Raw genomic sequence first — 22,356 nt, 5'->3', positions numbered from 1 at the left:
AGGGCATGTGCGCAACCAGTTACCAGGATCGGTTGGCAGGCTGAAACTCATCCCACCTGATTTTTTCTAAATTGCATGCTTATAACTTTGTACAGACATATTTGAAAGATTAAAGCAGTTAAAGTATGCTGTGAATTTACCTTGTACGGGAAAAGACCCACTTAGGATAGACCGATGTATTTAAGTTAAATTAAACCTATGCAAGAGCAGGCAAAGTATTGGCCCGCGCACAGCTGCAGTCTACCCGGTTTTTTGCACATTGCGCTGTCACAGCATTGAATTATTTCCCCCGGAGGACAGCAGCCGGGCGCGGGCACGTAGCATCCCCGCACCGAGGGGGACGCCCGTGCCCGGGACGCGCGGGGCCGTGGGTGGCAGAACCCCGCAGGCTCCCCCGCGCAGGCCCCGGCGGGGCGGAGGCCGCTCCCGGGGCGGGGCGGCGGCAGGTGCGGGGCGGCGGCGGCAGCAGGGCATTGGGCGGCCGGGCCGGGTCGCGGTCCGGGGGGCGGAGAGGGGGCCGGGCAGGGGGCCGGGCAGCCGCGGGGCGGGGGGAGACCGGTAGAGACCTGGGGAGAGCCGGATTTAAGGAGTGGCGCCGGGTAGAGGTGTCCTCGCCGCTACCGTCCCCGCCGCCACCATGCCCGTCAAAGGAGGCACCAAGTGCATCAAGTACCTGCTCTTCGGCTTCAACTTCATCTTCTGGGTGAGGGACCCGCGCCCGGCCCTGGGGGAGCCCCCGCTGCGGAGCCCGGGGCGCGACGGGGCTTTGCCCCCTCGCTCGCTGACTGCCCGGCGGGGCTGCCCGGGAGGGAGCCCACGGGAAGGGGGCGGGGGGAGCGGTCGTTTGTTTGGGTTTTTTGTTGTTTGTTTTTGCCTTCTTCCTTACTTTTTTTCCCACCCCCACGCCGCCCGGGAGGAGAGGGGTGGGTGCCCGGCCCTGCTCCCTCACCCTGCGGGGCTTTCCCCTGCCGCTCCTGGGGTGGCCGCGCTACCTGCGCTCGGGCGGGGCGGCGGCAGTTGCGGCGTCTGGCCGCCGCTCTCCCCGCGGCCGGGCGGGGCGCGCCCACGCTCTCGCCCCGCGGGGGCGGCCCCGGGCGGGCGCCTCTTCCTCCGCGGGCCCCGGAGCCGCCGCGCCTCGCCGGGGCGGGCGCGTCCCCGGCCGGTCGCGGGGGGGAGGGGAGCGGCGCCCGGTTACCTGCTGCGGCACGAAACGCGCTGCGTGCCGTGTGCTCGGCGGGAGGTGTCCGAGTGAGGCATGTACCCCGCTCCCTACTTTATTTTCTTTTTTTTCTTTTTTGTTTTCTTTTTTTTTTGTGGGACCGTGGTTAGCATAAGGCAGACGGTGCGTCCTGCCTGTTAACGTGTGCGGGGGACGCTAGGTGTGAAGGTAGCTTTTCCCCCCAACAGGACATAACAACGCTTGTCCAGAAACTCTGTTTGCGGGTTGTACTTCTCGATAGCTTTGCCGGCGCGAAGGCTGTAACGAGGGGCGGTGAGCCGGTTTTTTTGCGAGTTAGCGTGTGTGGTCGTGATCGACCGTCATGTATGTGAACTCATCTTGGTGGGAGCCTTGGCTGAAGCCGTGGCTTTTGCCTCAGATCTTCTGGGCAGTGTCTCGTAAAGAAAATCCTGAAATAGTTTAATCTGTAGGAGCACACCACCACAAGTGGAAATCGTATCTCCAGTGCAGTTTCTGGCATGACTATCTCTTGTTTGCCAGGCAGTGTCAGAAAGCATGGCTGAACTGGGAGGTTATGGCTGCTTCTCAAGCACTTGGGGCGTGGACATCTGAATTTAGCATCATCTGCCTTATGGAAAAGTACACAGGGAACGCAGTACAACTGCCTGTGTGCCTAATCTATAGGTGTGCGATGTGAGGCTAAATAAAATGAATTTTCTCTTGGCTGCTACACTGGAGTAATGCGTGTGTGACTCCTTTTCACCCTCTGATGTGGAGAAATTAAGTTGGGGCTGTGTAAAGAAACTGCTTCTGGAGTCGGTTACAGTATTGCGCACGGGATGACTGGAAGACGCAATGCTAACGGATAAAGTACTCGTGATCTCTCAACTTAAAAATGGGTTTCAGCAAAGTAGGAAATGGAACTGGGCTGCAATTGAGGGAACTTGTGCAGAGGAACTTTACAAGGGCATAGGAAAGCAGCTATTGCCACCTGAGATGCAGCAGGAGGGTGAGGAGGAGGGTCATATTTGGAGGGTAATAGCTGGTAAGAAGGAAAAGCCTAACAATGCACCGGCTGAAACCTCTGTGTCAGTGAGGTACTAAACCTCTTCTTGAAATAAGAGGAAATATTCATGGTTTGCTTTGTGTTTGTTTTTTTTTTTTTTTTTTTCCTAAAGCTGCAGACTTTCTACAAACTATTTTATAGTGCAAGAATGCTTGTGGCAAAGGCATTGCCTCAAAGATGCTCTTAATGTGAGTGTTGCCATTTTGCTCTCTAGGGCCCAGTGCTGAGAATAGGGAGTGTCTCTTCATTTAGGTCAGGGGGCATCTGTTGCTTGGGGGTTTCATGGTAATAAAGCTCAGAAGCTTTATTTGCACCTTTGGATGCCCAGTAAGCATGGGTGCAGGCTTGACCTGTTAAGAGGGTGGAGGGGAGGAAGAGGAGTGGTGGTGGGGAAGGGGGCTGTACCATGCATAGGCTGGCACTGCTGCCCCAAGTAGGGCTGCTGCTCAGAGGAGCCACGAAGATGCAGCTCTTCGAGTGGCCTTGCCAAGGGATGGCTGTGCTCGCTTAAACCCAGCTAGGATATGGGGAAAAGAAGAGAGAGAGTGAGAAAGAAGAGTTAAAGGGAGACGAATGCTTCTTCCTCTTGGGGTGTCCTGACAAGTGGCTGGAAGCACCAAGAGGTGGTAAATGCAAGCAGCTGGGGTTAGCCAGGGATAAGTGTGTGAGGAGGGGCTAGAGTAGTCCTTGACTCTCAGGGCTTGCTACATGTATCTGTGCCCTACAAAAACTGTCAAAGGGGAGTTTCATGTATGGTGTTAGTGAACCTCATGTCCTCTATGGAGGAATAAAGTAGCAATCTCTTGGGCTATTTCAGGCTGTTAAGCCTCAATGAACAGTGTAAAGGGAAGGTGTCGTGGGGCAGGCAGCACTAGAGGACTAGAACAACCCTAATAAGAAAGAAGGCCTTGATCTTTCTTATGGTATCAGAGATGTGAAAAGTCCATTAAGTAATGGAAGTAAATTGAGGAAAAATGTTGTGCCTGAGTGCAATTCTGATCCTAAACTTGAAGGCACAATCAGTGACTGGCTCTTGGCCTTGGGACCCCTCTCCCCCAAGAGGAGGAACAAGCTGTTTCTTGCTTCTGAGTGGGTCCAGGGGTCTGGGGTTCTATTGCCCAAGTGCTACTTGGGAATGGTGACAATGATGTGCACCTCCAGTTAGATTTAGTGCACCTCCTGGATCAAGAGAAGCTAAAAGGTCCTGTGAAGCTGTGATCAAGTTTACACAGTACCCCCTTTTTTAAAAAAAGTTGCCTCAGAAGGACAGGTGAGACATTTAAATGGTCTGCAGCAAACCTGCAGGTATTTGTAGATTGCATGTTAGGTGGCATGTATTTGCCTCCATCAGAGACTTGAGTGAGGGCAAGAGGAAGCAGAAAGAGTGAAACAGCTGGATATAAGAGGCTATTAAAACAAAAATTGGGAGACTCTCAAAAAGTTGAAGCTATGTCCAAAGGAAGGAGATAAAGGTTCATAAATGGCGGGTCAAATACAAAAATATAATAAGGCTAGCCAAAAGAAAGCTTTAGGTATAACTTGCAAAAGCAAACCTACCTAACATATCCCTTTTCAGACACATTAGGACCAGGAAGCTTCTCAGGTAGTCCTTACAGACAGTAATCCATCCAGGTGTGAAACTGTTAGGAGTGATGTTCTGTGGGACTTTCTCTTACTGGGTGTGCTTGGGGAAGACCTTGGGGAAGTTCTCTGCTGTAATCTGTCTTTGACTCTGAATCCCTCACAGGCTTGAATTGACCTCTTGATGAAAAGGTGGTGAAACAACAACAGCAGATGCTGATTAACAACTTGCCAGGGTCACACAACAGTTACTTCAGAACTACAAATGCATTGTGATTAGGTAAAACCTCCTGCTCACCACCTACCTTGGTGCCAGAGGGCTGGAATGCAGTGAATTTGAGGCTGGGTTTTTTGGTTTATGTTATTCTAGGTTATGTAGAGAGTGGCACATGTGGTGCCTCTGTAATAGGCAGAGGAGAAGATTCTTTAATAAGTTGGTATACACATGGAGATGTGACATTGGGGAAGAGAGGATGGCTACTGTCAGGTGAAGTCAGACTTCATGAAGCTATTAACTTTGAAGCCTTCAGAAGCCTGAATCTTGGAGAGAGAGAGAGAGAGAGAGTGTGTGCTGGTTAGTGCTAGTTCACTTGTTCAATCTCTCCTGGAAATCTCAAGGCTCTTGGGGAAACAGCAATCTGGGAGTAAGATCCTGGCAGGGATGAAATTGCTGACTGAGCGGAGGCAGGACTGAGATGGGGTGGAGAGAACCAGCAGAGCTGGCACACAGGAGCAAACTGCGTGGTGGTCAGTACGGTCCCACCTAATCTGGGAAAGCATGCGGGGTAACACTTCGGTGCTTGAGTAACATCCATTATTCAGAGCGATGAGGATGGGTGCATGCTGACATAGCAGGCAGTGTGACAAAGCAGAGCGTGACACTTGCCAAAGGTAGGCATTGAGTAACATGTGGGAGGCAGGAGCAGGAAGCAGCCTGGAATTATGAACTAGTTGGCTCGGGGACATCTGCTGCCAGAGGGATGAAATCTTGGGAGAAAAGGGTCTGATAGCTTCATGAAAGCAACAGGTGGGTGCTCAGCAGCAGATAAAAACCAGCCTCAGAAGTGAAGGACCTAGAGAAGCAGAAAGATGGTGCCACTGCATAAATCCATGATGTGCTGGTGTCTTGCAATGCTGTGGACTGCTCTGGTGAGGAACATAGTGGACCTTGGTAATGTTTGGGAAAGGAAGAGGAGAGTTTCTGCTATCAGGAACTGCTTAGTGAATTGAGATTCTTCAGCCTGGAAACAGATGGAGGGAACATGCCAGAGGTAGGATCATGATTAGCCAGGGCCTGACTGTATTGAAAGAGTCAATGAGCAAGAGCTGAAGGGTATTAACTCTGAGAAGAGGAAGTTTTGGAAAAGGTTGTGGTCGTATGCACAGTGGTGGTGCTTTCTGCCCAGCAGGTGTACTGAGGAGTATGCAGTTCAAGGGTACTTAATGAATGCAGTATTTGGCAACTCTCGATTACCTTTTCTTCTCCAAAGGTACTGTCTGTGTCTTTGCACAACCTGTAAGTGCTCAACATGCAAAGTGGGAGGTTAGTCCTGGGAAATGCTACTGCCTGCCCTGTTCTGATACCCTTCCTGAGGAGCCCCCTTGTAGGATGCTGTGCTAGATTATGAGGGTAACTGGTCTGATAGCTTTTCTCCAGTTGGTAAGGCCAGACCAGGCATATATATCACTAGCATGATGTCCTCTAAAACTTTTGGGACTCCAGAGCTTTGGTTAAAACATGCTTGTGGCCTGAACGGCAGGTATGGGGACTCGTGGATGGTTGCTAGAAATGTTTGTCATGCCTCTGAAGTCTGGTTTAAGCATTGCACGCATCTAACTTGTAGGGAATGGTTTTTACTGTTGTACTTAAGTAGATGAGTAAGTTAGGTGATCCAGTCCCCTCTCAGAGGGGTGGCTGCATCTTGCCTTCAGTTCAAGTATCTCTGCAAACACCAGTTTCCTCACTGCTGTTGTGCTTCTTTGGTAGGGCTGGTGTACTCCCACCTGGGTTTGCTTACTACTCTTCTCCTGGGGTTACTGGCACTGGCCCTGGCATCTTTGGTATGGTCCGTAATGAAAGCTGTACCAGTTTAGGTCTCTTTCAAACACAAATTTGGTGTTTGAATTGGGGTCGGTGAGGGAGGTGTTGAGGCTGGTACAGAAGTAATATAAAGATTTTTCTACCAAGCTAACTTGAGCTTGGCAAGAGGTCAATGGAAACATCACATTATGTGCCTTACACCTAAGTGGTCTTACCAAAGCTGGTTTTGAACAACCTTGGTGCGAGCACATGCTTGATTACCTTGAGTTGTGTAATGAGTGACTACCTCTAGCTGAGCTCCCTTAACTCGCTGGGTTTGCTCAGGCTTGTTGGCCCTGGTGACAAAGTCTTTTCCTAGTAAAACTATCGGCTCCTCTGAGCAGCTCAGTGCATGTCGGGCGAGCGCCTGGCCTGGCCATGTGTATGGAGCGTGTGCCCGCATGTTCTCCCACTGGCTTTCTGCTGCTGAACAAAAGCAAGGGCTTGCATCATTAAACTTAATGCCGGGTTTTTCCCTTGTGAATTTTGCGGAATACAAAGACATCTGCTGCTAATATTTATAATTTAATGTATTATAGGTAAAGAAGTGCTGCAGCATACAGTCAGAGTTCACCTTCAGTCTTTGAGCAATTACTTTCTTGCTCCTTTACACTATAAGGCAACTGTCTTGTCTGGGCTCTCTGCTCTTCAGTGTGTTTTGTGTTATATAAACAAATGCATTTGTCTTTGGGAGTGCCTGCTAAAGTAAGATTAGTAAAATGAGGCCTGCAGGGCACTTTTCCTTCTGTAACTTGAAGATACCTGTGACTTTGTTCTGAGCCATAATCTCATCTGCTCACGCTGCACCAGGAAGAGCCAGGAGCAATTCGGTGCTCTGACTTCTGCAGAGGGTCTTCCCTGCACAAGTGGAGAAGAGGACTTGGTGGATGGGCGGGGAAAAATGCACACATGTAAAAAAGGAACAGAAGTTAGTTGCTTTTGTTTTCTGTAATCAATGGATTTAGTTGCTGACTGCAGCGTATGAATCAAGATGCTGCTTGGGCTCAGCTCAATGTATTTTAACTCTCTAAGTGCTGTAAAGTCAGGAATGGAGTTGGGGGTTGTTGCCTTGAGAAACCTGTTGTGAAGCTACTTGTCCTTAGAGTTTTAGCAGTTCTACCTCCTATTTGCAATTTAAATTGCAAATATAGTAGACTGGCTTCTGAATAGGAACTTGTGTGAAACGCGCACTATTCTTGGCGGTGGTTCAGGAATTCTGTAATGTTGCTCCTACTGTACTGGAGCACCGTTTTATTGCAATAAATGCTGTGACATTAACTTAGCCCACAACATTCTTGAAACTGGCTTAAGCAGAAAGAAAATACTTTCCAATCTACTTTTTTTTTCAAAGGAGTTTGGAAATAGCTGTAGTTTCTTACATAACTGCTAGCACTCATTGCACATCTGTTAGGAAAGCTTTTTTTTTCCCAGAAGTTTGAAAACTTGTGCTGTTGTGGATAACACTAATCCTGTAATTAAGGGTTTAGAGTGATGTTGAGCCTCATCTGTATTTACTGTTTATGGGGTTTTATTTATAGAGTACCAGCAGGTAACAGGACAGAAACAGATAGGTCATTACTGCTCATAAGGCTCCCGATTTCTTTGCCTGTGTGCTTTGCGACGTTATATATCTGGTTCAGGCTTTGTTCACATGCTATCTTGCACAGTGAGGGAAAAGTTGTTTGCCTTTTGCAGAGGAAGATCTTTAGCTAAAGTCAGATTTTTAGCTAAAAGTTTTTACCTGTTTATGAGGTGAAGAGAAGGTAGTGGCTTTTTCAGTGTACTCTTGGCACACCCTGGATAAAACCTGCGTAAGGAACAGTCATGTAGAGCCTGACATACCTTCTTACTTCAAGAAAAAAATTAATAACAATAATCTATTAGATGCAATGCTGAGCTGACAACACTGAAAGTAGTATTTATTTTTGACCAACTCTATCAACTCTACCATTTTTCCACATATTGACTTACCTTCTGCTAGAAGTAATGACACGAACTTGATAGAAGTTGCACGTAAGCTTGGCCTGAACGTGCTAAAATAGCGGAACCTATAGTTTCCTGTACAAAGGCTTTTTTACAGCCTTTGATCCATATATCAGGAGTTCTTGAAGTGTCTCGTTTCTTCTCCACGCCTGCCTCCGTGCTGTGGAAGTGGAGGAAGGGCTGGTAGTAACCTGGTGGATGCTTGGGGGGCGGAGGTCCCTCCTTAAGCTTTATCTGCTGGCTCTAAGGACTTGATAACTGCTTGGACCTTGAGAGGCGGTTGTGTCTGTGGAAAGGTAAAATGCTGTAAGGTGTCTGCAGCAAGTGGGGTGCTTGGTTGGGGATTGTGGTTTCTCAAGATGGATCAAGATGACAAGGTCAGAAGGGACTGGACAAAACGGTCCTTGCAAAATAGTGGGTTAAACCTAAAATAAACTTTACAGCTTCCCAAGGTAGTGTCATGTGTTGCTGTATCATGGGATTTGTTAATAAAAATTGGAATTTCTAGTTTGAAAAGCTCAAGCTTTCAATGTGTGTTGACACCAGTATTGTTAAATCTAATGATTCCCTGTGCAAGCCTTCTGCTAGGAGGCCATATCTGTGAAACCTCAGGTGTTAAAGGAGAAAAAAAATGCGGTGGAAATTGCTTGATAGCATGCCTCAGCACTGAATGCTCCACGTTCATGCTGAAGTTAGCCAAGTATGGTGAGGGGAGGAAGGCAGTGTGTTCTGTATGGCTTCTGCCTCCACGATAGATGGGTTGTTTCTCATCTCAAGTATGTAGGACTGTCATCTGCAGTGGTACAGGTCCTTTGTCAGTTATCTCTTCCATCTCACATGGAAGGCTAAAAGAAAACAGGGTGTCAAAGGTAAATACCGGAACACACCCTTAGATATGCTCAGAGGCAAAACCATGTAGTTTGCAAGGGGGAGACCAGAGCAGTGGAAGGGGCTGACTTTAGAGAAGGCACTTGTCAGAGTGTGGGGCTGGATGGGTGGGAGGAGGGAAGTCCTGCACAGGAGGCTCATTAGAGAAGGTGCAGAGCTGTGTAAGAAAGGGAGACAGACCAAAAAAGCCATTTTTTCCTGTTGCAACAGGGAGAAAGATGCATGCAGGAGTAGAGCCTTTGAGGCAATGGGGGTATGTTTGCATGTGATGCAAAAAAACCCCAACAAAACAAGGAGCCTTCATAGGACTAGAGGAGGAATGACCAGATATTTTTATCCTTGCTTAGCGTATGTCCGTTGCAGCTATAGAATAGAGATAAGTCAAGCAGAAATGAGCTGGGAGCTGTAAGATGCTTAGTAGTGGTTAGGGGAAACACAAGGAAGCCTTGTTAGCTTGAGCAGGGATGTCGGTAGCCTACTTGTGCTGGGACATGCTGTTACTGGAGAATCACTGCCACAAACTTTTCCAATACAGTGAGTGAATACTACCCCTTTAACTTCACATTTTGGTCAGATTGGTAAAAACAGCTGCCTTTTGAGGTACCTTTCCTATACTTGTTACTACAGAAACATACTATTTACATGCTTCATAAGCACACAAACCTGTTCTTTTCTTAGTTTTGTAGGTTTTTACACACACAAAGTGACTAGCTTCAGTTTTGTTCTTTTTCTGTTACATTTGTTTTTTCAGCACACGATAGATCTACTTAGAAATATCCTGTATTACTCAACTCCTCTGACAAAACAGGTCTGTTAGATTGGGGAAAACACTTAGATTAAAAACCCAACAACCAGCTCTTCAGGGGATCTGCTTCCACACAGCCGGGCGGGGAGGGCTTGCACCCCTTTCCCAGGGAGGAAAAACAATAGCTACCAAAACCACCCCAACAACGCTACCAAAACCTACTGGCATAGCACTGGTGAGCAGAGAGGCGGCCCTGGACTAGCCCCGGGTGTGCCAGATCGGTCCGAGCTGCTGCCAAGCCCAGCGGGTGCCTGTGGGGCTGTGCTTGCCTCTTCCTCTGAGGCCAAGTGTTGGTGCCCTAGTCTCTTGTTGTTTTGATGAAAACTTGAAGTTTCAAATTACTTTCTTGCCTTCTGCTTTAAAACTGCCTTTTTTTAGTTCAGTGGTCATTGTGGGTAGGAAGAGCACAAACTGAGAACACAAGTCTGCTTTCCTTAAGAAAACAAGACAAAAAGTCACTTTCTTGCAAGAAGGAGCTGCGTTTTTTTTCTAGTCCACTTTATTTAATCCTACATTTTTTTTAGTGATCTGGAGCAGTTCACTGATATCAAGTATTATCGCTATTCTGTGATCCCATAATAAGTCTTTTGCCTCCCTGTGATAATAACTTTTTTCACAGGATGACTGCTTTTCCAAGGAGAAAACATGACAGTTAACCCTTCCCCCTCACCAGCCAGTTAAGTCTGTTTTTTAAATGGAGCCATATTAAGTATGTCAGCTCTCCCTAATGTTAACCAACCAGTTTGTTTCTCGAAGAGATCATTAACTGAGCCTTCTGCTTTGCTTGGACTTGCAAGGTTATCTACATGGTTGTAGTATGGCTTAGATTTTTTTTCATGATTTGAATACTCTGGCCTTAAAGGTCTGCGGGGGGATCAGCTCTGGGTTTTAGTTTTACAGTCCTTTGCTGTGCCCTGCTTGGCACTGTCCCGAGCTCCCTACTCAAACACTGAGGCTTATCAAACCACAAACATAGGTAGGTGCAGACAGCTGGGTGTGCTTAGGCTTGTGGCTTTGTAATTCATGAATTCCTAGCACAACAAGCGGAGGCTATAGGTTTCTTCTCCTAATGCTCCAGATCTGGATGCCTATAAAAGCTGAAGACTGTTTGATGACCCAGGAAAGTGAGTCTCAAACAGAGTATTATTAAATACTGGGTGACTTAACTGTAGGCTAGAAGCAGTGCGTGAGTTGTTTTCCATCACTAAGCCCTTGTGGTTTTTGAACTGAGGCACTGAAGTGAGATGAGATTGCAAAGGCTTTAAGTGATGCTGTAGCAGTGAACGCAGGTGGAGCGGCAACCCTTCTCTTTGCCAGTCCCCTTCTTGCACCTCTCCCTTCCCCTGGGGTGCTGCTGTGGCACAATAAATTGAAATAATAACGCTGTTGTGACATACTGTGTACTACCAAGGTTCTTTGGCATAACTTAAAATTATTTTGTCAGCGTAGCCCTAACAAGGAAAGTGGTAGGTACGTGCAGGCTTTGTTCTTGTTGTGTGCTTTGTGAGTAAGCCTGTGCCTACACACTTGTGACACCAACAAAGTGCCTTTTGCATAGGTCTGGAAACCTCCGTTTGGGTTTGGCTCTTTATGCATTGTGTATCACTTCATCTTGTTCCCAGCTAAAACCCTGCAGCTCCTCTTTGAGGCAGGCTTGGGAGTCAGGTGCCTGCCATACAAGAAATGCTGGTTTTTCTGGCACGGCTGGCCTCTTCTCTTTCTTTGCTGATACTTGAGCCATTTAGCACTTCAATTAGGATGATTTCTGCTGAGAAGCTGCAAGGGATATACCTTCCCTTAAACCCTCGCTTAGTTCCATCCTCTTTGTCCTGTGTGAATCTTCAAAGCTTTCCTTATTTGTTGGGAAGAGCAAGCCTAGGAGGTTAGCAAAGGCGGCCACGGGCAGCAAAGCTGCCTCCAGTGCGCGGAGGCCCCCCTCTAGCGGGGGGAAAGGGCTCTGGGGCTCCCCGTGGGGAGAGCGTGGGCCCGGGGGAGTCGGGCTTGGTGTCGGGTGCTTTCTGTGGGAATTCCTTCCGTATTCTCACTGAAAATTAACACTTAAAAGTAAACACTTTCCAGCTTCTTGGATGCTAATCAAGAATGTTCCCTTCAAGAAGGAACTTCTTATCAGAAATAAGGCTTTGTTTTTCCTTTTCATGCGTGCTTAGCCTAACCAAAGCTCCAGACTTTCTAAGCTTATTGCTCACTCTTAAGTTGGAATTTTTAATGTCTGCTGCAATGTGTGGTATTTCTGTCCTCATCTCGCTTTTGTAGAGCTTTTTTTGATAGTTAAATGGTCTTCAAAGGAGAGAAGGAAGAGCCGAGAAGCACACAGCCTTCTAGTTTGTCCTGGTTTCTTTTTTGGTCTTGCATGCAAGATGACCCCAGGTTTTCTTTTTAAAGCGGGGAGATTCAGTCTGTTCAAAGGAAACTGTTAGCATTTGCCTTACCACAGTGCAATTCCCTCTTTCTTGCAACACTCCTCTGATGCCTTCTGCCAGGTGTTTCATCCAGAAGTTAATTTATACACACAACAACTTGCTGCAAACACAGGCACTGATGTTAAAAGGAACCTGGAGGCACAGGCAGAGACAATAATATAATAAAACTAAATATTATCTAAAATTCGATTGCGTTGTTCCAGATCAGCACACAGCAATGTTGCTATTTCAGCAGCCTGTATTTTCCTCATCCTGTCAGTGCAGTGACTTATTGGGTTGGTTTTACTCTGTTTTGCAAGCAAGAGTACTCTTTCTAAACTCTATACTGTAGTGCGCTGAACTCTTACCAGTCTGTTTAATATGCTAAAACTTTTAGCTGGCCTTACAAGGCGTTTTTTCTTGCAATACACTTGTCTTTCAGTGTGACGATTTAAGATCACTAAGCCATGCAATGTCATTACAGTCACCCGGAATAAAACAATGGGTGGAGGGGTCAGTGGAAATACTGACACTTGTCACTTTGGTAAACCTCGGTTATTTTCAGTAAAGAACAAGGGTGGCATTGTTCCTGTGTGTTGTAGTTTAATATGTAAACGCATCTGTCAACGAGATGCCTCATGTCAGGAATGTAAGTTTATTCGTGTTTTGGTATCCCCATCCTTTTATGCTGGTTCTTTGTCACCACGTCTTTAAATAAGAGCTGTATCCTGTGTTTACTTCTGATGTTGTTACTAATGCAAGAGTGAATGTATTAATTGGTATTATTTAACGAGACTTACTTGTTCTTACAGCTTGCAGGGACAGCAGTTCTTGCAATTGGACTATGGCTTCGGTTTGATTCACAGACCAAAAGCATCTTTGAACTGGAATCCAACAACACGACGTTTTACACGGGTAAGCTAGGAGATGGTTCAGGGTGATAGATCACACTTTTGCACCCTGATTTCCAGACTGTTCAGAAACCTTCGTCCTCCTCAAAGGCTAAAGATGAAACGGCCCTAAACAGCCTCGGTGGGGCAGAGAGCAGCTTCCCCTGGCTGGTGCAGGGGGCCAGCCTGAGAGCTCTCGTGCAGACAGCAGCGGTTTCTTGGCTTCCTATGCATTGTATATCACTTCATCTTTTTCCCAGCTTAAACCCTGCAGTTCCTCTTTGGGCGCTGTTGGGTAAGCGTTTTGTAATCCCAGGGACTCCTGGTAGACACGGAGGACGTCTCTGCCTGATGCTTCTCATAATGAGTCAGCAAAGTTTCACTCTAAACTAGTATGAGTAGTCACAGATGACATCAATAACTAATTTTTTTTTCCTCCGAATTGACCAACGTAAGCTACCCAAAACCATAACTCTTAAGTCTCACAGCCCTATGTATGCTAATTTATACTGAACATAATGGAAGGGATGCATGAATATCTTGGTCTATATGAGCAACTATTACAGGCAACCTAGATCAAAGTAGTTTTAGTTAGGCCGTGTGGAAGTTACTCCTTGATATATTCTGTTTTGCAAGATTACCAATTAGGGGACAAACATACATGTTTGCAGTTTGTTATTCTGATGTCGTTGGAGTTCCTAACTGAGTCAGATTTTTATCCTAACTGTAAGATTTTTGATCTCTACAGTCACTTCTAGGCTTGGTCAGAGGAACACATGCTTCTTTGGTGGTTGTCACCTGTAGCTGCTCAAACCCTTTTTGAAACCAAGTAGCTGCGTTTGAAGACCTCTAACGATTGGGAAGAAAGCAAATTCAAATATGTACCTTTCTTACATACCTGTCTGTCGTCTTTGATTTGAACAATACTTATACATACATATTTCACATTCCTGTAACACCTGGATTTGCCATGTCCTGTATGGCATCACTCGTTAGCCATCCACAGTGTGGTTAGGTTCGTCTTTCTCTTGCCAAGAAAACTGGCTCTGGTGGTGAGCTGCTCGACTTGTCAAACACCCAGACTGGTGTCTAAAGAGTCTGTAAAGACCGTGTCAGCATGCTGGGAGGTGCAACTCACGTTGCAGCTTCATAGTACCAGGGTAGCCTGTGCCTACAGGGAGTACGGTTAGGAATGATGAGTTAGGCTTGTTAGAGATCATAGCTGGGAACATTGAAATGCTTGTGCGACTTCATGAAGAGGCCACAGGCATGCAGACAGCTTATCTGTGAGAAAGCTTGTATTTCACCCTTGATATGCTAGCATGGTAGCAAGTTCTTCTTGTAGCTGCCAGGAAGACTTCCAGATGCTTTTATCTGGACCTTGGAAAGGGAACAGAAATCTAAACTTGGCCATTGAGCTGAATATTTAACAAGTCTTATTTTTCGTAGTCTACAACAACTCTTCAACCTCCGAAAACACAAAAGTTTTATGATGTGATACTTAAGCTACTGGCTGAATGCAGCTAGTGAAACCTACTTGAAATCTCTGTAGGTTAAACTGAGTTTTAAAAAGTTTAATAGGAATTACTGTTTTAACATACTTTTCTGGGAGTAGTTACTGACTGCAGTTTCCGATAGGAAATTGAAATAATCTGTCAATTTGCACCTAGTAACAAAGCAAGTTACCTCAAAAGCTTTCTATACTACTGAAAAGAAACTGAAATAAGAGATTCTGATGGACTCTCTTTTTTCAAAATGGAGAAAGTTTAAGCTGGGGTAAAAAAAACTGGTGCTGGAATTTCCTGCTGATAAAAAATATCAGGCTTAATCACTTACATATGCTTAATCAAGTGGATGTTTATTTTGGCAGCTAATATTATCAGTTTGCATCTAGAAAATATCATTTGGAAATGCTTACGTATGGCTTGCTTTAAATAGTATTGATTGGGTCTCTGAAGGCCAGAACTGTATTTTTGTCTATTGATAGAAATGTCATACTAATTCTACATGCTTTGTGCTGATTCTTTGTCTCATGTTTCACCACCACAATAATACTTTCTTGCCATCCTTTGGGAGATGTTTTGCTCACTATATCTTGCTGCTCTCACCAGCTAGCAGCTGTAATGCTTAAGATGGCAGTTCCTTCCCAGGTTTAGGAGGAGAGGGTTGGACATAAATGGAGTCTTTTAGCCCAGAAATGTTTGCCCTTTGTGCTTCAACACACTCGCTACCTAAATTCTGGGCAGAATGGTCTACAGGTTCAGCTGCTTGATATGTTTTGAAGACGTATCTGCTTTTGCAGAAGCAGAAAATGCTGAGTTTCTTGTAGTTAGAGAAGCTGCCAAGTTAGGCAGCTGAACTATAGACTTGTACCACCATGACTGGTAGAATAATTCAGTGTTTCTTGATGGAAAAGCAGGGTAGAAAGCATTTGAAGCCTTGTGACAGGTGATTATGATGCCTTTTAATACCCATTCTCCTACAGGTAGCATGCTTCAAGAATTCTCAGATGTTGATAAATCACTAGTTGCAGCTGCCTCTAACTGCAACACACTCTTCATCTGAAGATAAGTTGATGACTCGGGCTCTAAGCCAGTTTTAAAATGTGTCTTACAGTTTGTCTTAGATGGCTTTATCTTGCATGCTTTCTAAAACTTGTGAAACTGCAGTAATGGTACATACTAATTGTTACAAGTTGAAGTTTTTATTTTTCAATACACTTCCCCACAAGTTTTGAGATGTGTTTGCTTTGAAAATTAAGCACGGCCCTTTTTTTGCTTGGAACACCTCAGTAAAGGAACTTAAACCTTGGCAAAAGCTACAAATGCTATTTGTGGAGCAACTAGTTTTATACTTTACTGCTGAGGTCTCAACTAGCCTGTATACATGTCTCTGTTTTCCTCCTCCCTAGGAGTTTACATCCTTATTGGAGCTGGTGCACTTATGATGCTGGTTGGTTTCTTGGGATGCTGTGGTGCATTGCAGGAATCTCAATGTATGCTTGGCCTGGTAAGTGTTCAGAGTAGTGGTTAAATTTTTAGCAGCACGATGAGAAAGGAAGGAAAATATTACTGTGCAGTTAAAGGGCAGCAGATGCTGATTGTTTTGACTCCACAACATTTAAAATCATGGTCACCTACATAATGCTAAAATGTTAAATAAATATAGTTTCTGTTTCTGGCCCTAAATCCAAATGTCCCTGTTGTATCTGAATACAGGATGACTTCATGAGTTAGTGACATGTTCAGACATTGAAGTATCAAGACTGGGAGTATGTGTGAACACAGAACTAAAATGTTGATAAGAGTAATGCTATTTATTGAACAGTCTGTCCCGAACTCTGAAGGCTGTGCAATCTTTAATCTTTGAGACCACAACTGTGGTGTTTGATCCTTGAAACAACAAGCCTCTACTGTTCGTAATCACAGGATGAGCTCTTCTACTTGACAACTGCTCTGCAAGCTAATTACTGGAGAGCAACCTCATTGTTTTCAGACTGGAGGGGCCAGTAGAGCTTACTGGGTTCATGCACATCTGTACACTTGTGGAACTACTCATCCAAATAACCAGAAGACTTGGTTAATAAAAGACGACTACTATAGCTGGTGAAAGAACAATTCCCCTTCTGTGTCATGGAAGAAGTTAATTTTGTATATTTCTTGCAAAATGATGCCTCTAGCCCTTTGTTGTAATTCTGACCATCTCTCTTTAAAGTGCCTTTAAATGGTAGTGGTGTTTTGGACCTGGTAGTCAGTTAAACAGAGATGACACTTTTATTTCTATTTAATGGGATACACAACAAAGTAGTGACCATCAGCTCTGTAGGAGTTGGTGGCAAGCTAAGGATTAAGAAATGACTCCTAAAGCAATAGGAGTGACAAACCAGAGAAGAGAATTGGTGTCAGCTGTTGTGACGTGTCTGACAGACCTGAGCAACTTCAAAGTCTGAGTTAACAGATGATTGGTTTTAATTAACACTGATCAAAAAGGAGGACTTCTGCTTGGAAAATACTGCCAGGCTCTCTGACGCTCCTGGGAAGAAGTGCTGACCCAGTGCACTGTGTCCTCTTTCCTAGTCTTACCAGTGTTTCAGACCTCCAACTGGAACCTGGTTGAGTGACGGTTCCCACAAGGCTGGACGCTGGGGACTGGACAAGCTTGCAGTATACATGTGTGATGCTGGTTTGTGGTGCTGTGGTCTTAATGATGTGGTCTTTCTTTTCTAGTTCTTCCTCTTCCTTTTTGTGATTTTCGCCCTTGAAATTGCTGCTGCGATCTGGGGATTTGCAAATAAAGAAAAGGTAGGTTGCTCTTAAAAGTTGGCAGGGTGATGGGTTGCTTGAACAGGTTGCCCAGAGAAGCTGTGGATGCCCCATCATTGGAAGTGTTCAAAGTCAGGTTGGATGGGGCTTTGAGCAACCTGATCTAGTGAAAGATGTCCCTGCCCATGGCAGGGGGGGTTGGACTAGATGATCTTTGAAGGTCCCTTCCAGCCCAAACCATTCTGTGATGCTATGACTGTGCCCACAGAAAGCTAGCAGTCTCCTGAAGTCTATACCAGTACTAGTCAAATCCTGATTACCCAGGGAATTTGGGGGAGAGGAAGAAGATGCGTTCTAGCGGAACAATACAAGTAATTAAATTCCAATATTTAAAAATGAGACTGTAGCAGAGAAGCCAGAATCCAAGTTGCTGTTGCATGCTAGAGATGCCCTCCAGGGCAGTACCTGGCTGAGCTGTGAAGCCAAGCGGGCCATCAGTGAAGCTTTAACATTTCTAGATATGAGCTGGATCAGCTATGGGCTGAATGTTTCTGCATCTAAAACACGACTGATCTGGGCTGTCCCCTCACAAGCTGTCAAGATTCTGTCTTGTTTCAAAATACAGTGCTTGCTGATCAGGGTTGCTTTTCTGCTTTTATTATACAACAGGGGAACATAGCAACTTCTGGGGTACAGAAATGAATAGGGAATGTTTTGTGTAACTAGTGGGCAGAGACTTGGTCCTCTCGCTCCTCCTAGAAGCTCAGAGATTTGGAAGGGAAACTGAATCTTATCTGTTCAGGTGTGGCTTTTAAGGTGAGTGTACCAGTTAGGCTCACTTGTTCCAGGTGAGAAATGCTGTCCACCCTCTGTTTCCACCCTCTATTTCTACATGTTAAAAGGATGGGTATTGTAGGTTGAGAATTTTTAATGACTGTGACTTACTCTTTTCCATAACTAATATTAAGGTAAGACAGTAATACACCACAACTCTTTGTTATCCTGTAGGTTATTGACGAGTTAAAGGAATTCTACATGGAAACCTATGAAAAGAGATCTCAAGCAGCTGCCAGAGAGACCCTGAAAGCATTTCAGTTAGCTGTAAGTACATGGTTATACTTAAACTAGACAGTAATGCAACTTGTTCACACTGTTGTCCATGTTCATCCAGTCCCCTGTACAAGTCTAGTACCTTACTAACTAGAAGAAACCAAAGGAGTATTAGTAACAAATTGCGGAGAAGATCTTTTTGTGTAGTTTCAGTGAATTCAGTATGCCTTTTTGTCCTTCTGAACCTCTGAAATGCATAGAACTAGTTCTTGTTTTCCTAACAAACTCATAGGCAAGCTGGGAAACTCTAGATCTGTGGTATCGACCTAGAGGCACCATAGTACGCACCATACCTGCTTGTCTATGAGGAGTTCATCTTTGTGTCTGTAAGGAGTACAAGCTTCACCAAAATTAATCTGTGTATACTTAATGAGATCTAGCTCTTCCTTTCAGAATCTTGTCCTTTAATGCAATAAAGGCTTTTTAAAATTAGGTTTATAGTGGTCACATTGGCGGGATTTCTAAGCAAATTTGCATAAGGTCTGTAATAAAGCCTAATGTAATCTATTTCTCCTTTTTACCAAATACAGAGCAAAAATAAGGATTATTTAACCTGGTTCTCTTTTCCTGTTTTCTCTTGCAGCTAGACTGCTGTGGTGTTAGAGGAGTTCTTGAGCAGCAGTTCATGGACACCTGTCCGAAGAAGAGCATGCTCGAGTCGTTGACTACAGTGGTAAAGCATGACTTAATTCACCAACAGCTCTGCCCCATGAGTAGAACGAGAAACACATTTCTGAATAAACCCTTCCAGTCCATGGGAAATTCCCACGTCACACTTACTTAGCAACCGATCTTTATAATCAGTCCGGTTGTGGAAAATCAACATACTGTTGCTGTGGAAAGAACAAGCAGGGTCAGCAGGAAGCCTGAACTCGCACAGGAAACATGCGGTCTGTGTGTCACTAGGCTCACTGGCGTGATGGACAGCATAAGGCCAAAACTTCACCCGCCCAAAAAAAAAAAAATATGCTGGAGAGGTCTGTTCTCCTGGCTCCTCCTATCGCCAGAGCACCTTCCTGGGGCTGCCTGGGAGCTGCCGCCTCCCCTCTTGGTGAGGGAGAAATAGCGCATGGGGTGGGAGCAGGTCTGACGTTTTAGGAAGGAAAAGGAGAGGGGGGTAATGCGTCAGTGGTCTGTTTAGGCGACTAAAGCCTAAAGTCACTGTGAAGCCAGTTCTCTGAAGCAGATTCCCCTATTGAAATGCTGCTGCAAAGGTGCCTGTATGCCACAGGTACAGGAGAGGCATCTTGTGTAGTTCTTAACTACCCCTTTTCCTCTTTTTCTTACAACTGTCTCGTGCTCTTGCTTCATGCTCCAAGACGGCCTGTATAAGTCTTCCCATAGAAAATAAGGTTCTTGCGATGCAGGAATTGAATTAATGACTTGATTTTTTTTTTTCACATTACTTGTACTCTTCCTTTCACTACAGATGATTTTATGCCTTCAAATATCTGACCATATGAGACACTTCAGTCTGTATTTAGACTGTATCTTTAGTCCTGTCCGTACAATCTGGTATGAGTTAGACTATATGGGAGTAGCTGAGACGACATGCAGGTTTTATTGTTTGCTTTTATTCTAAGAGTGTTTTGGCTTCATCTCTTGACTTCATCTTGTGATGTGTTTATGGCCTGGTCCCAACTGTAGAAAAACAGTAGATAGTCTGCAAGATTAAAGGGATGTAATGGTGTGGCTGATCTGTGTGCCTCTAAGAAGCAGTGCTGTATTGATATTCTGATTTAACTGATTCATTCTTGTCGGTGTATCCCTTTAATCCTTGGTTCAGTCTTTCATTTGAGACTGGATAAGGAACAACTAAAGAAAAAAGTAGCTTTCAGCAGCTCACTGTAGTCCGCTGCTGGAGTAAGTAGGACAAGGAGTTGGGATGAGACTTTGACCAGCTACCAGGCTCTTAAAGATTTATACCTCTGTAAAAGTTCCTTGTTCTTTTTCTTGGCTACCATGTGTCTTTGCTGGGGAAAGGACTGTACTTAAATTTTTCTTTAGTTGCAATGGTAATTCATTGTCCTGGGAGCTTCAAACTGGCACCTCTGTGAATCTACCCATAGCCTAGCATGTATGCATGCAGCTCAAGAAACCTGTCATTCCCATGCACCATGTGTTCATAAGGTGTCTGCAAAATTACAATAGCAATTGGAAATATCAAGAGTGGCTTCAAAGCTATTTTAAGAAGGGCTGAGCAATGCAGCAACTTAAATGCTGACAGCCATTAGTAACAAGCCAAGTCTGGTACAACTGCTGTTGGTCCTGATCTATCTGATCAGCTGTAGGTGTTGAGAAGGGAACCCTGCGGTAGCCAAGGTGCAGTTAAGAGGTTTAGATACTTGAAGAGTAGATTTTAACTTCTCCACCAACTTTTGTGTTGGAGCATCCCTGGCTCTCTTTACAGATGTGAAAATAAAGGCCAGTTCAAAGCAGCTTTCAAAAGATGAGTCTTCATCTCTAGTGCAAGCAGACTTGGTCAAAGGTGTAGCATCAATCAGCAGACTTGAGTTGAAACAAGCAAGCAGAAAGAAACCTTTCGTATGTATGAAACACTAATGAACAGTCTGTTTCTTTTCAGTCGTGCCCTGCTGCCATCGATGATGTCTTCAATTCTAAATTGAATGTGATCGGAGCAGTTGGCCTTGGCATTGCTGTAATAATGGTGAGTCTCCAGATTTAGAGGGTAGCTGTATGGCCAAAGGATAGTTAAGCAGAAGTCTGTGAATAGTGCCTGGCATGGCAGTCTACAAGCCCATTCCACTAATGACAAGTACCGGCAGGATCAGGGTGTGTGCTGCGGGGCCCCAAGGCAGCGCAGAGGGTGGGGTGTCTTGGACCTCCCTGCTTCTGCTTTGGATTAGGATCTGCCTCCTTGTAGTTTTAGCAGTGGTGAAGTTGAATCAGTAGTGCTTGTATGTATAGGGTGAAGATGTATTGGTCATGTTGCCAGCCCACTTCTTAATCCTAATATCTCTTGGGGAGCCTTGCTTTTGTTTCCTTTATAACAATTAAAGACTCTGCTAGAGAACTGAAATAACAGTGCTAGTAAGAAAATTTGCACTTTTTTGTTTGACTTCTCTGGAGGAAAGTATGTCATGGCTGCAAATATACTGGCATGATCAAAGATTTGTTAGGAGATATGGCAGTGGTTTATAGCTGATCTATTTTGAAGTACTGAGGGTGAAGGGGATTCATGAGAACAGACTGAAATTTGGGGGTGGAGGGGAAGGGGGGGCAAGGACATGAAATGCAGAATAAAGTTCCTGGCTCTGGGCCTGGAACAGCAGCTATGCTTGTCCCCGTGTTGATAGAAGAACGTGCTTTGGTCCCCTGATTTCTAATGCGTTTGCTTTCTTTACAGATTTTCGGCATGATATTCAGTATGGTTCTCTGCTGTGCTATCCGCAAAAACAGAGAAATGGTCTAAGAGCTAAAAACCCAAGACTGCTGCACTAGAAAATCTTTGTCATTAACTTTAGCATTCTGAAAGCATTTCTAAAAAGTTATATATTTGTTACCTTTTTAATGCTTTATTTGGTACTGATGTAGGTTTGCTTTTTATGTTATAGGTTAAAATGATAAAGGTATATCTGACTCAAGACAAATATTGTACATAAAATATCTGACTTTCTTGAAACTTATGTAATTTGGATGTAATTTATGTTGGAGACGATTTGATACTTAATAAAGAGTAAGATGTATTGTATGTTTGTAGGGGAGAGGAGATTTTACTATGCTTATTAATCATACTGTTTGATGCATAGCATGGAGTTGAACTAGAATAACATGTTAAGTGTTAAATCACTTGGGCTTTAGTGTAATGCAGGAAAACTCCTATGCCAATGCTGTATTTGAAGGAAATTCCAAGGAATGGAAAAGACGACTGTCAGAGCATGTTAGGGAAGGTATCATCATTCCTCCTTTCCTTGGTGTGTGTGAACAAAAGCAGTTCTTAATTATATTCTCAAGATGTTACTGCTGTAACACGTTTACTGTCATCTTCATACAGGGTGGCAAAGGATGACTCTCATACCGGTGATATGCTGGCAGTGGTACTTGGATTCAAACAGGCTGGGCTCTACCCT

General features: G+C 44.8%; 1 protein-coding gene across 1 annotated transcript; it reads left to right on the top strand.

Annotated features, from left to right (window-relative positions):
- The first annotated feature begins 494 nt into the window (after nt 1-494).
- Nucleotides 495-21,977, top strand: CD9 (CD9 molecule). The gene is made up of 8 exons (XM_075162759.1): nt 495-703; nt 12,816-12,918; nt 15,805-15,902; nt 17,120-17,194; nt 18,164-18,256; nt 18,849-18,938; nt 20,850-20,933; nt 21,633-21,977. Exons 1-8 carry the CDS (start codon nt 638-640, stop codon nt 21,696-21,698), a joined length of 675 nt encoding a protein of 224 aa, XP_075018860.1. The 5' UTR covers nt 495-637; the 3' UTR covers nt 21,699-21,977.
- Nucleotides 21,978-22,356: the final 379 nt, after the last annotated feature.

This window comes from Calonectris borealis, chromosome 1 (assembly GCF_964195595.1).
Source record: "Calonectris borealis chromosome 1, bCalBor7.hap1.2, whole genome shotgun sequence".
Lineage (NCBI taxonomy): Eukaryota > Metazoa > Chordata > Aves > Procellariiformes > Procellariidae > Calonectris > Calonectris borealis.
The sequence above is the reverse complement of the archived record's forward strand: the minus strand, read 5'-3'. Positions and strand labels throughout refer to the sequence as shown.

Excerpts from the sequence above, each read along its gene's own strand:
- CD9 (XM_075162759.1), top strand. The coding sequence starts at position 638 with ATGCCCGTCAAAGGAGGCACCAAGTGCATCAAGTACCTGCTCTTCGGC. Across the intron at positions 704-12,815 it reads GCTTCAACTTCATCTTCTGG|CTTGCAGGGACAGCAGTTCT; the intron begins GTGAGGGACCCG and ends TTGTTCTTACAG. Across the intron at positions 18,257-18,848 it reads TGAAAGCATTTCAGTTAGCT|CTAGACTGCTGTGGTGTTAG; the intron begins GTAAGTACATGG and ends TTTCTCTTGCAG.